Raw genomic sequence first — 12,801 nt, forward strand, 5'->3', positions numbered from 1 at the left:
TACTTTCTCCCCACCCCCACCCTCCTCTCACTTATCTCTCCACCCTTCAGGCTCTCTGCCTGTATTCCTGTTAAAGGGCTTTTGCCCGAAACGTCGATTTTACTGCTCCTCTGATGCTGCCTGAACTGCTGTGCTCTTCCAGCACCACTAATCCAGGCTCTAGCTACGGACCTGAAGCCTCAGCTCAGCCTGTGAGCCCAGACCTGAGGATTAAACCTGGAACCTGATCCATGCTCACCGGGAGACCTAGCGCTGAGTGGAGCTGTGTTCATCTCGCTCCCGCATCGCTGCTGCCATCACCAGCTGCCTACACGGCCTCACTGATTTCCAGGCCGACACCACCACCTTCATCCACTACTCAATGAGAGGTACAACAACATGTTTAAAAGAAACCACAGAAAGAATGTGTTTATTTCTCTTGCACGCTGAGTGGAGCTGTGTTCATCTCGCTCCCACATCGCTGCTGCCATCACCAGCTGCCTACACGGCCTCACTGATTTCCAGGCCCACACCACCACCTTCATCCACTACTCAATGAGAGGTACAACAACATGTTTAAAAGAAACCACAGAAAGAATGTGTTTATTTCTCTTGCAGCTAAACAATTTGGCAGTTCTTTACACAATATGCAGTGTACCACCAAACCAATATGACTTACTTAAATGTCCCTGTGTTGACTCTTAATCTCAGTCATGCAGTTGTGTAGAAGCATCAAATGCAATGAGGTTGGAACAGCTTGGCTGCCTCGTGTCTCTCACTGCTGGAAAGCTAGGCAACCCTCCAGTACAGCTCAATGAAGGGTCTGCCCAGCCTCAAGAGTTCAATGAAGTGAAGCTGGAAATGTGTGAATCAGTAGGAGCAGGCCATTTTGCTCCTTGAGTCTGTTCTGCCAATCACGAAGAAATAGGACAGAGGTGACAGGAGGCATGAGGCAATAAGAGATCGAAGCAGAATTTGGTCTTTCAGCTAGTCAAATTCGCTCTGCCATTTGATCATGGCTCATTTGTCTCTCAACACCTTTTTCCTACCTTCTCCCCAAACCCTTGATCAAGAACCTGTCTTAGAATCTGTCCTAAATACATTCAGTGACTTGGTCTAACCACCTCTGGCTGAAAAATTCCTTGTCATCTGAGTTCAAAAGTATCATCCCTTCACTCTGAGGCTGTACCCTCCTGACTAAGTTTCTCCTGCTCGTGGAAGAATCATCTCCAAGTACACTCTATCCACAGCTCTTAGGACAGAGGAACCTTGCTTATCCGAAGGACACAGGCAGGCAGTATTTTGTTTGGTTAATCAAATTCTGGATAATCGATGCCAGATAACATAGTTTAGCCAAGCATTGGGACCTTGCCATCTTGCCAGAAAATCCAATATTCGGATATTTGGATGCCAGATAATCATGGTTCCTCTGTATTCTGTAAGTTTCAATTTGATGGCCCCAACAAGTACAGATCCAGAGTCTTCAACCACTTCTCATATGGCAGGCCTTTCATCCTCAGAAGCATTCTTATCAATCCTCTGGATATCCTCTAAAGCTTGCACATTGTTCCTGAGAGCTACTGGACAAAGGGATTTAGGAATCTGCATTCATCTATCATAGAATACTGGCATCAATTTCCATGGGTGTTCGCGAAGCCAAATGGAATATTGCATTTTCTTCAAAGATCTTATGGGATAGTTCTGTCACAGATTCATACAGCATAGAAACAGACACTTCAGACCAACTAGTCGATGCCAAACATGATCCTGAACTAAATTAGTCCCATCTGCCTGCTCATGGCCCATATGCCTGCAAACCTTTCCTGAGTTCTTGAACTTATCTAAGTGTCTTTGAAATGTTGTAAACGTGCTCACATCCTCTTCCACTTCCTCAGAAAGTTTATTCACACACAAACCATATTAAAAATCAGACCACAGCTGGAATAGTCTGAACAGTTTTGGACTCTTTATGTAAGGTAAGATTTACTGGCATGGAAGACAGGCCAAGGAAGGCTCATTTGGCTGATAGCAGGTTTGAAAGGACTGTTTTTGAAGAGAGATTGAAAGTATGAGCCTGTGCTAATTGGAATGTAGAAGAATGAGAGGTGACTAATGTTGTATGTAGGCTGTACATTTGCACCGTCACACAGAGAGAATACAGAACCCGCCCATATACTAACGTCAAATGGATTTATTTGAAAACACTAGCTTTGGGAGCGCTGCTCTTTCTAGTACCTGATAAAGGAGCAGAGCTCTGAGAGTTAATATTTTCAAATAAACTTTTTGGACTATAACCTGTTGTCATGTGACTTCTGATTTAATTATACAAATAAAATTGAAATGCTTCGAAGAAGAGTGTATACATTGTTAGGCAGGTCAACTGATAAAAAAGACAATTGATGATTTTCCCAAAGAGTGTGATACAGTGGCATTTAAACCTCTCATTGATGTTAGATGGCTAATAAGATATTTTGCTGTGAGTGTATTCATACAAAATTCTTGATCGTGGTGTCTCAAAAAAAAAATCTACTCTCGGAATCAATGATGTGTCTTTCCATATTGATGTAGACTTCTATCATATTTTGATCACTGATTCCCAAAGGGTCTTGATTTCTCAATGCCCAGTCTAGGATGAACTGTTCTCTCATTTCCTCAATATATTTATCCATAAACTATCCCATATATACTCCAAGAATTCCTTCTCTACTTTATAGTTATTGAGCTGACTGAGCTATATGCAGGCTGATGCCACCCATAATTACTGCTCCTTTCCTGCCTGTATCCATAATTTCTGTTAAATGCCATTCCCAACATCTCCCCCCTTTTGGGGATCTACATATAACCCCTATGAATGTTTATTTATCCCTTGGTATTTCTGAGCTTTGTCCATACAGATTGCACATCAGAGGTAATAATCTTCCTATCCATTGCATTAATTTCCTCTTAACCAGAAATACAATTCCATCAACATTTTCTTAAGTTGAGTCCTTCTTAAGCACTGAATACTGTTGGATATTCTCTTGCCACACCTGGTTCCATTGCAGCCATGACTCCATATTTCTGACCATTTCAGATTTGTATCAGTGATCTTCCAGTTTATTGTAAATGCTTTGTACGTTAACACAGAAAGTCTTAATGCTTGGATTTATGACATTACGTGACCTGATTCCACAATGCTTCACTGTGGCCCTGTGGTTCCTGGCTTTTGATTTGTTTGCCCATCGCTTTTCATATTCCCCTTTCTGTCTTTTGTCCTTGTCATTGATTCTCCTTCTTTTGTCTCTGTGCAAAGGTTCCCATCTCCTTGCAAGTTGCATTGAAAGCTTCCCAGACTACTTTTGCAATTATTGCCTGAGGACATCAGTTCTAATCCTTCCCACATGTAGCATGTTTAGTTTTACTGCGGTCATCTCCCTCATCACTCATCCCAATGCCCCAGGAATCTGAACCCCTTCCTCCTCCTATCACCTCAGTAAGACAATAGGAAGTAGGAACAGGTGTAGGTCATTCAGACCCTCAAGCCTGATCCTCCATTCAATACTAAAATAACTGATACAACATTCCTCAACTCCACTTTCTTACATTTTACTCATAACACTTGATTCCCTGATACATTAAACATCTATCTATCTTAGCTTTAAATGAACACAAAGACTCTGCCCCCTACCCTCCCCAGTTCTTTATGGTAATGAGTTCCAAAGACTCATAATCCTCTGAGAGAAAACATTCCTCCTCATCTCAGCCTTAAATGGCACTAACGTCATTCTGACAATATGCCCATTAGTTCTGGACTCCCCCACGAGGGAAAACAGCATTTGCCCTGTCAAGCCCCTTAAGAATACTTTATGTTTCAAGGAAACACTTCTCATTCTTCAACTGTTCACAGTATTCCAGACGACATCTCAACAGCACCAGATGTACTGAGACTTCTCTACCCATAAAATTCAAAGCCTTGAAGTAAGGTCCAACTTCCATTAACCTTCCTGACTACCTGCTGTACCTGTCTGCTAGCTTTCCCTGTGTGTACAAACATCCTCACATCCCTTTCTGTGTTTTTTCTCCACTTAAAAACAATCCTGTTCTTCCTTCAAAAATGAACAATAATTTCCCACATCATTTTACATGTGTTAACTTCTTGTTCACTTAGTTAAGATATCAATACTTCTCTGTAAGTTGTTTGTATCCTTCCAGCAATCTGCCTATTCATCTAATTTTGTGAAACCTGGATATTTGGGTCCAGTACACTCTCTCTTCTAAGTCATTAATGTACATCATAAACAGTTGCATTCTCAACATTGATCCTGGTGGAATCCACTGATCACAGGTCACGAGAAGAACCCCTTATCACCACTCACTGTTTCCTGCCTACGAGCCAATTCTCTATCCAAACCAATACACAACTTCCAACAACATGATCTCTTATCTTATGACAATCTTTTGTAAGGTATCATATCAAATGTCTTCTGGATATCCAAATACAACCTCTATTGGTTTCAGTCTATCCATTCTTCATAAATTAGTCCACCATCTCCCAGACCATACAGAACCTTATCACCTCAGGTGATCTCCCACCTACAGCTTCCAATCTCATAGTCCAGGAACCCTGCACTGCCCGGTTTTACCTCCTTCCCAAGATCCACAAGCCTGACCACCCTGGCCAACCCATTGTCTCAGCATACTCCTGCCCCACTGAACCCATTTCTACCTACCTTGACATTGTCCTATCCCCCCTCATCCAGGAACTCCCCACATACATTGGAGACACCACCAACACCCTTCACCTCCTCCAAGACTTCCATTTCCCCGGCCCCCAACCCCTCATCTTCACCATGGATATCCAGTCCCTCTACACTTCCATCCACCATGACCAGGGCCTCCAAGCCCTCCGTTTCTTCCTCTCCCGACGTCCCCAACATTAGCCTTCCACCGACACTCTCATTCGTTTGGCCAAACTGGTCCTCACCCTTAACAATTTCTCCTTTGAATCCTCCCACTTCTTCCAGACCAAAGGGATAGCCGTGGGCACCCGTATGGGCCCCAGCTATGCCTGTCTCTTTGTTGGCTTTGTAGAACAGTCCATCTTCTGTAATTACACCGACGCCACTCCCCACCTCTTCCACCGCTACATTGATGACTGCATTGGCGCCACCTCGTGCTCCCGCGAGGAGGTTGAACAATTCATCAACTTCACCAACACATTCCACCCTGACTTTAAATTTACCTGGACCATCTCTGACACCTCCCTCCCCTTCCTGGACCTCTCCATCTCCATTAATGATGACCAACTTGATACGGACATTTTTTACAAACCCACCAACTCCCAAAGCTACCTGGATTACACCTCTTCCCACCCTACCTTCTGCAAAAATGCCATTCCATATTTGCAATTCCTCCGCCTCCGCCGTATCTGCTCCCAGGAGGACCAGTTCCACCACAGAAGACACCAGATAGCCTCCTTCTTTAGAGACCACAATTTCCCTTTCCACATGGTTAAAGAAGCCCTCCAATGCATCTCATCCACATCCCGCACCTCCGCCCTCAGACCCCACCCCTCCAACCGTAACAAGGACAGAATGCCCCTGGTACTCATCTTCCACACTACCAACCTTCGCATAAACCAAATCATCCACTGACTTTTCCACCACCTCCAAACAGACCCCACCACCAGGGATATATTTCCCTCCCCACCCTTTTCCACCTTCTGCAAAGACCGTCCCCTCCATGACTACCTGGTCAGGTCCACGCCCCTCCCTTCAACCCACCCTCCCATCCTGGCACCTTCCCCTGCAACTGCAGGAATTGCAAAACCTGTGCCCACACTTCCTTCCTCACCTCCATCCAAGGCCCTAAAGGAGCCTTCCACATCCAAGGTTTTACCTGCACATCCACCAATATCATTTATTGAATCTGCTGCTCCCAATGTGGTCTCCTCTACATTGGGGAGACTGGACGCCTCCTAGCAGAGCCCTGTGGCCCAACGTTTCAACCCCCCCTCCCACTCTGCCGAGGACATGGAGGTCCTGGGCCTCCTTCACCGCCGCTCCCTCACCACCAGATGCCTGGAGGAAGAATGCCTCATCTTCCACCTAGGAACACTTCAACCCCAGAGCATCAATGTGGACTTCAACAGTTTCCTCATTTCGCCTTCCCCCATCTCACCCCAGCTCCAAACTTCCAGCTCAGCACTGTCCCCATGACTTGTCCTACCTGCCTATCTTCTTTCTCACCTATCCACTCCACCCTCCTCCCTGACCTATCACCTTCATCTGTGCTACTTTCTCCCCACCCCTACCCTCCTCTCATTTATCTCTCCACTCTTCAGACACTCTGCCTGTATTCTTGATGAAGGGCTTTTGCCCAAAACGTCACTTTTACTGCTCCTCGGATGCTGCCTGAACTGCTGTGCTTTTCCAGCACCACTCTAATCTAGATTCTGGTTTCCAGCATCTGTAGTCATTGTTTTTACCTCATAAATTAGTCAGACACAATTTCTATTCCATGAAACTATGAAATCATCATCTAACTTCATAAAGTTAGATGATGATTTTCCAAATGTTCTGTTGTTGCTTTCTTAATAATTGATTCCAATACTTTTCCAAAAATACATGTAATGCTAATTTGAATTTAATTTATTGTCATATGTACTAAGGTACAATGAAAAGCTTTGTCTTGTGAGCAATGCAGGCTAATCATATAGTCAAATAGCATTGATAAGCAAATAATGGATAAACAGCAGCAGAAAGAAAAACACAGGTACAAGCGAATGCTAAGAGTTTGAGAGTCCATTCGGTGGTCTAACAACAGTAGGGTAGAAACTGTTTCAAAACCAGCTGGTGCATGTGTTCAGGCTTCTGTACCTTCTGTAGCCTACAGTTACCCACAATTTGCATCCGCTCTATTTTGAAATGAAGTTGCACATTGACATTTTTCCAATTTGTTTTATGAATCCATGAAATAAGGCCATCACTCTCTACGCCAGCCTTTATTCCCCATCCCTCCTCTGGTACTCCTCCTGAATCCAATGATTTTCATAAAATTACAAACAAAGCATCCATTATCTCTAAAACATCCTCTTTTTGGATCGTTGTGAGCAAGCTATCAGGGCCAGGGACTTATCCGCCATTAGCCCCAATAGTTTGTTGAATACCCACTTCTCTGGTGATGCTGATAATACTTAATCCCTCTCCAGTATTTCAGGTTGGAGTCAAGCAGTTGTATTCATTCACAAAACCCAGGTTGTGGATCTGAGCCTTATTTAGGGATTCACTGCAAGGTTGTCATCATCATCATTTCAGTCTGCAGCAAAGTGCGAAAAAAAACCTGCTCCCTGCTCAGCTCTACCTCCACCCTATCTGTCCATCTCTCGATGCTAACAATCACAGAGTCACAGTGTCAGAGTCACAAAGATGTACATGATGGAAACAAATCCCTCGGTGTGGTTTGTCCATGCTGACCAGATATCCTAAATTAATCTAATCCCTCTTGCCAGCATTTGGCCTATGACCCTCCAAACCCTTCTTATTAATGCAACCATCTGGATGCTCTTTTTAAGTGTTATAATTGAACAAGTGTCCATTACTCTCTCTGGCAGTTCATTCCATACACACACCAGCCTCAGCATTAATCATTTGCCCTTTAGGTCCCTTTTAAATCTTTTCACTCTCACCTTAAACCTCTGCCCTCTAGTTTTGGACTTCCCTTAACATTGGGATTTCACCCAATCCATTCCCTCATGATTTTATAAACCCCTATAAAGGTTGTTAGACGCTCCAACAAAAATAGATACAGTCTATTTAGCCGCTTCCAACAGCTCAAACCTTTCAACTCACCGAGCAATATAAACAGCTTTCCCACAACACGGAGACCAGAATTGAACACAGTATTTCAAAAGTGCCCGAGCCAGTCTCCCGTCGAGCCGCACCTCTACTGGAACCACCCCTTGCACCCTACTCCCCGGTCAGGTTCAACTGCATTTCCAAGTCAGTTTCTCCTCCTTGTGAAAATATCAAGAACACAAAAATTGGTTTGGAATAATTGTTCTGAGTCATGCGTGAACAATTCTCCTCAGATCGTTGAACTGAATGTATTCTTCCCCATTGAAACTGAAAGCAGGTGGATTCAGGAAGTGCTGAGAGTGAACATGGCAACCGCACAGCAGCTCCTGAGACTGACCGAGGAGACAATTTGTCCCATTTGTCTGGATTTCTTCACCGATCCGGTTATACTGGATTGTGGACACAACTTCTGCCGCTCCTGTATCACCCAGAGTTGGGAAAAGAAGGAGATAAACTCCTGCCCGGAATGTCGAGAGGTATTTCCGGAAAGAAACCTCAGGGTAAATCGGGCCTTAGCGAATCTGGCCGAGGAGGCTCGAAAATTAAAGCTGGGTCTGAAAGAGAAGGAAAGTAAACCTCACTGTGAGGTACATCAGGAAGATCTGAAACTGTTTTGTCAAACTGACAAGAAATTGATCTGTGTGTTTTGTGTCACTGCGGAACACAGAGAGCACCGTTTCATCCCGATTAAAGAAGGGGTTAAAATGTACAAGGTAAAGGGGGAATGTTTTAAAAGCTGTGAATTGTTTCACAGTTTCTAGGTCTGACAGTTTCATGCTGTGATATCTCCCAATTTCAGGATAAATTGAAATCTGCCTTAGATTTTCTCACAAAGAAGAAATCGGGGGCTCTACAAACGGAACTGACCCAGAAACGGAAGATTTCCGAAGTGAGGGTGAGCTCTCCCTGTGCTGATTCTCTGGGATCTGGGTTAGTTTTGTTCCCTTTATCGCGGGACATTAATGAGGTTTCACATTTCATTTGGTAGGAACAGGCGAGCAGTCTGCAGACCCACATCACATCCGAGTTCACTAAAATGCACCAGATTCTCACTGAGAAAGAGCAGCGTTTACTCAGAGATCTCAGGGAAGAAGAGGAGAGGATTGTAGAACCAATGGAGAAAAACCTTCGAGAGATTCAGGAGAATTTAAATTCTATTCAGGAGGAACTCACAAAGTTGTGGAAACAGATGGGGCAAAAAGACGAGCTGATATTTATGAAGGTGAGGGAATATATTGCGGTTCAGTTCGGTGAAACGTCACCCGGTTACAAAAATAACTGAAATATGTTACATCAATGTTGCTCACCCGAAATGGACAGGAGGCAAATTAAATTGGGTTTTTGGTTGAATGCTTCTGATGTTGTCACGGCACAAAAACCGCTCTCACACTGTCTCCAGATTCTTAGTCATACCGAGATCCTCCTGAGAATACGCTGTGAGATTGATACAAATTTTGTAATTATCTCCATGTTCCCCAAGTTTAATTACCTCCTGGAACTCCCATTGGAATCCAGTTCTAGTTCCATGTGGAGACTGTGTGGGTGTGTCTGGTACAGTGGGAGTGTGAGAGTCACTGTGTCTGTGAACGGGACTGATGGTCAGTTCCAGTTTATTTTACCCTCTCCTCAATCTTCCTTCCAAAATGTATCACGTTACACTTCCGTGTTGTGTCTGCTCATTTCAGCAGCCTGTCTGTCTCCTCCTGAAATCTGTTACTGCCATCCTCACTGTTTGTGATTCATTTCTTTCAGGAGGCAACTTGTCGGAAGAGAAGGTAGGACATGCTCTTTACTGAAACTCTGCACAGTTTGCTCAATAACTCAGTGACAGGTTACTATGGGTTTACTGTATTTCGTGGTTATTGTCGCCACTTTAAAGCGCTATTTAACTCCGTTTGTGGTTCATACTGGAGCTTTATTATATAATAAACTAAGTAGAAACCTGAAATTAAGTAGAAAGAGTAATAGAGATTTAAAAGGACAAAAAGAGGCCTTCAGCCCATTGAGTCTGTGTCAGTCAAAAACAAACACCTCCCTTTTCTCGTCCTATTTCCAAGAGTTGGCATGTTGGCAACTGGTACACCTTGGCATCACAAATGCTTGTGAAATGTTTTGAGGGTTTCTCAGTATCTTGCATCCTACTGACAGTGAAAGAACTGAAAAGAACTGAAACCAACATGCCCATTTTAAAAGATGAGAAACTTAACAAACAATCCAGGTCTTTTTCAATACCTGTATATAATTTCAGTTACATCACACTAAAGTTTTACTGTAAATTCTGTGTCCTACGATCTTATACTCCACAACCACCTGATGAAGGAGCAGCACTCTGAAAGCTAGTGCCTCCAAATAAACCTGTTGGACTACAACCTGGTGTTGTGGGATTTTTAACTTTGTACACCCCAGTCCAACACCAGCACTTCCAAATACTAGCGACAGTGAATTCAGATTCTCAATAAATTCTGTGTGGAAAAAAAAGATGCCTCACATCCAGGATGGGAAAAATTTCTGGCTGTAACAGCTGCTCCTTTTTTGAGGTATTTTAGGTGTTGGAGTTGATTTCCTCGAATTCCAGGAGCAGCAATTACTGTTTTATATGCTGTTGCATTGTTTTGGAACTTTGGGGAAAAAAAGTCAAAACAGCAGCAGTTTTAAAAGGGAGAAGAGCAGACAAAGGAAACACATGGTAAGGACAGTGCAGGAGAAAGAAAGAGAGAGAGAACCTGCACAGTCACTGCCTTTGCTGTTTGAATTCACATATTGCTGGATATCGGAGTGCAACTGGGAAAATTAACAAGCAGTAAAATTCACAACTAATCTTGGGGGAACTGTTGAGCGAAGTTCACAGCACAGAATCAAATAAGTTAATTGTTGTTCTTAAGTGTGGCCCACAGAGAATCTGCAATAGGGAGATTATATAGAGTCATCGAGTTATAGAGATGTACAGCATGGAAACAGACCCATCAATTCAACCCATCCATGCCGACCAGATATCCCAACCCAATCTAGTCCCACCTGCCAACACCCGGCCCATGTCCCTCCAAACCCTTCCTATTCATATACCCATCCAAATGCCTCTTAAATGTTGCAATTATACCAGCCTCCACCACATCCTCTAGCAGCTCATTCCATACACGTACCATCCTCTGTGTGAAAATGTTGCCCCTTAGGTCTCTTTTATTTCTTTCCCTGCTCACCCTAAACCTATGCCCTCTAGTTTGAGACTCCCCGACTACAGGGAAAATACTTTGTCTATTTATTCTATCCATGCCCCTCATAATTTTATAAACCTCTATAAGGTCACCCCTCAGCCTCCAACGCTCCAGGGAAAACAGCCCCAGCTTGTTCAGCCTCTCCCTGTAGCTCAGATCCTCCAACCCTGGCAACATCCTTGTAAATATTTTCTGAACCCTTTCAAGTTTCACAACATCTTTCCAATAGGAAGGAGTCCAGAATTGCATGCAATATTCCAACAGTGGCCTAACCAATGTCCTGTAGAGCCGCAACATGACCTCCCAACTCCTGTACTCAATACTCTGACCAATAAAAGAAAGCATACCAAACGCCTTCTTCACTATCCTGTCTACCTGTGACTCCACTTTCAAGGAGCTATGAACTTGCACTCCAAGGTCTCTTTGTTCAGCAACACTCCCTAGGACCGTACCATTAAGTGTATAAATCCAGCTAAGATTTGCTTTCCCAAAATGCAGCACCTCGCATTTATCTGAATTAAACTCTATCTGCCACTTCTCAGCCCATTGGCCCATCTGGTTCAGATCCTGTTGTAATCTGAGGTAACCCTCTTCGCTGTCCACTACACCTCCAATTTTGGTGTCATCTGCAAACTTATTAACTGTACCTCTTATACTCGTATCCAAATCAGTTATGCAAATGACAAAAAGTAGAGGACCCAGCGCCGATCCTTGTGGCACTCCACTGGTCATAGGCCTCCAGTCTGAAAAACAACCCTCCACCACCGTCCTCTGTCTTCTACCTTTGAGCCAGTTCTGTATCCAAATGGCTAGTTCTCCCTGTATTCTATGTGATCTAACTTTGCTAATCAGTCTCCCATAGGGAACCTTGTTGAATGTATTACTGAAGTCCGTATAGATCACATCTACCGCTCTGCCCTCATCAATCTCCTTTGTTACTTCTTCAAAAAACTCAATCAAGTTTGTGAGACATGATTTCCCACCCACAAAGCCATGTTGACTATCCCGAATCAGTCCTTGCCTTTCCAAATACATGTACATCCTGTCTCTCAGAATTCCGTCCAACAACATGCCCATCACCGAGGTCAGGCTCACCAGTCTATAGTTCCCTGGCTTGTCTTTACCGCCCTTCATAAACAATGGCACCACGTTTGCCAACCTCCAGTCTACCCGCACCTCACCTGTGACTATTGATGATACAAATATCTCAGCAAGAGGCCCAGCAATCACTTCTCTAGGTTCCCACAGAGTTCTTGGGTACACCTGATCAGGTCCTGGGGATTTATCCACCTTTAACCATTTCAGGACATCCAACACTTCCTCCTCTGTAATCTGGACATTTTGCAAGATATCACCATCTATTTCCCTACAGTCTATATCTTCCATATCCTTTTCTAAGTAAATACTGATGCAAAATATTCATTTAGTATCTCCCCCATTTTCTGTGGCTTCACACAAAGGCCGCCTTGCTGATTTTTGAGGGGCCCTATTCTCTCCCTAGTTACCCTTTTGTCCTGAATATATTTGTAAAAACTCTTTGGATTCTCCTTAATTCTATTTGCCAAAGCTATCTCATGTCCCCGTTTTGCCCTCCTGATTTTCCTCTTAAGTGTACTCTTACTTTCTTCAGACTCTTCTAAGGATTCGCTCGATCTATCCTGTCTGTACATTACGTATGCTTCCTTCTTTTTCTTCACCAAACCCTCAATTTCTTTAGTCAGTCAGCATTCCCTATTCCTACCAGACCTCCCTTTCACCCTGACGGGAATATATGT

At 43.7% G+C, this 12,801-nt stretch overlaps 1 protein-coding gene across 1 annotated transcript in view; it reads left to right on the forward strand.

Moving 5' to 3' along the window:
- LOC122541546 overlaps positions 1–12,801 on the forward strand; it is a 47,773-nt gene that overhangs the window by 17,206 nt on the left and 17,766 nt on the right. Inside the window, exons 8-11 of the mRNA XM_043678374.1 lie at positions 7,736–8,527; positions 8,614–8,709; positions 8,803–9,036; positions 9,567–9,589. Coding sequence (XP_043534309.1) covers positions 7,736–8,527; positions 8,614–8,709; positions 8,803–9,036; positions 9,567–9,589 — 1,145 coding nt within the window. The remainder of the gene's footprint in view (positions 1–7,735; positions 8,528–8,613; positions 8,710–8,802; positions 9,037–9,566; positions 9,590–12,801) is intronic.

Source organism: Chiloscyllium plagiosum, chromosome 37, assembly GCF_004010195.1.
Source record: "Chiloscyllium plagiosum isolate BGI_BamShark_2017 chromosome 37, ASM401019v2, whole genome shotgun sequence".
Taxonomy (NCBI): Eukaryota; Metazoa; Chordata; class Chondrichthyes; order Orectolobiformes; family Hemiscylliidae; genus Chiloscyllium; species Chiloscyllium plagiosum.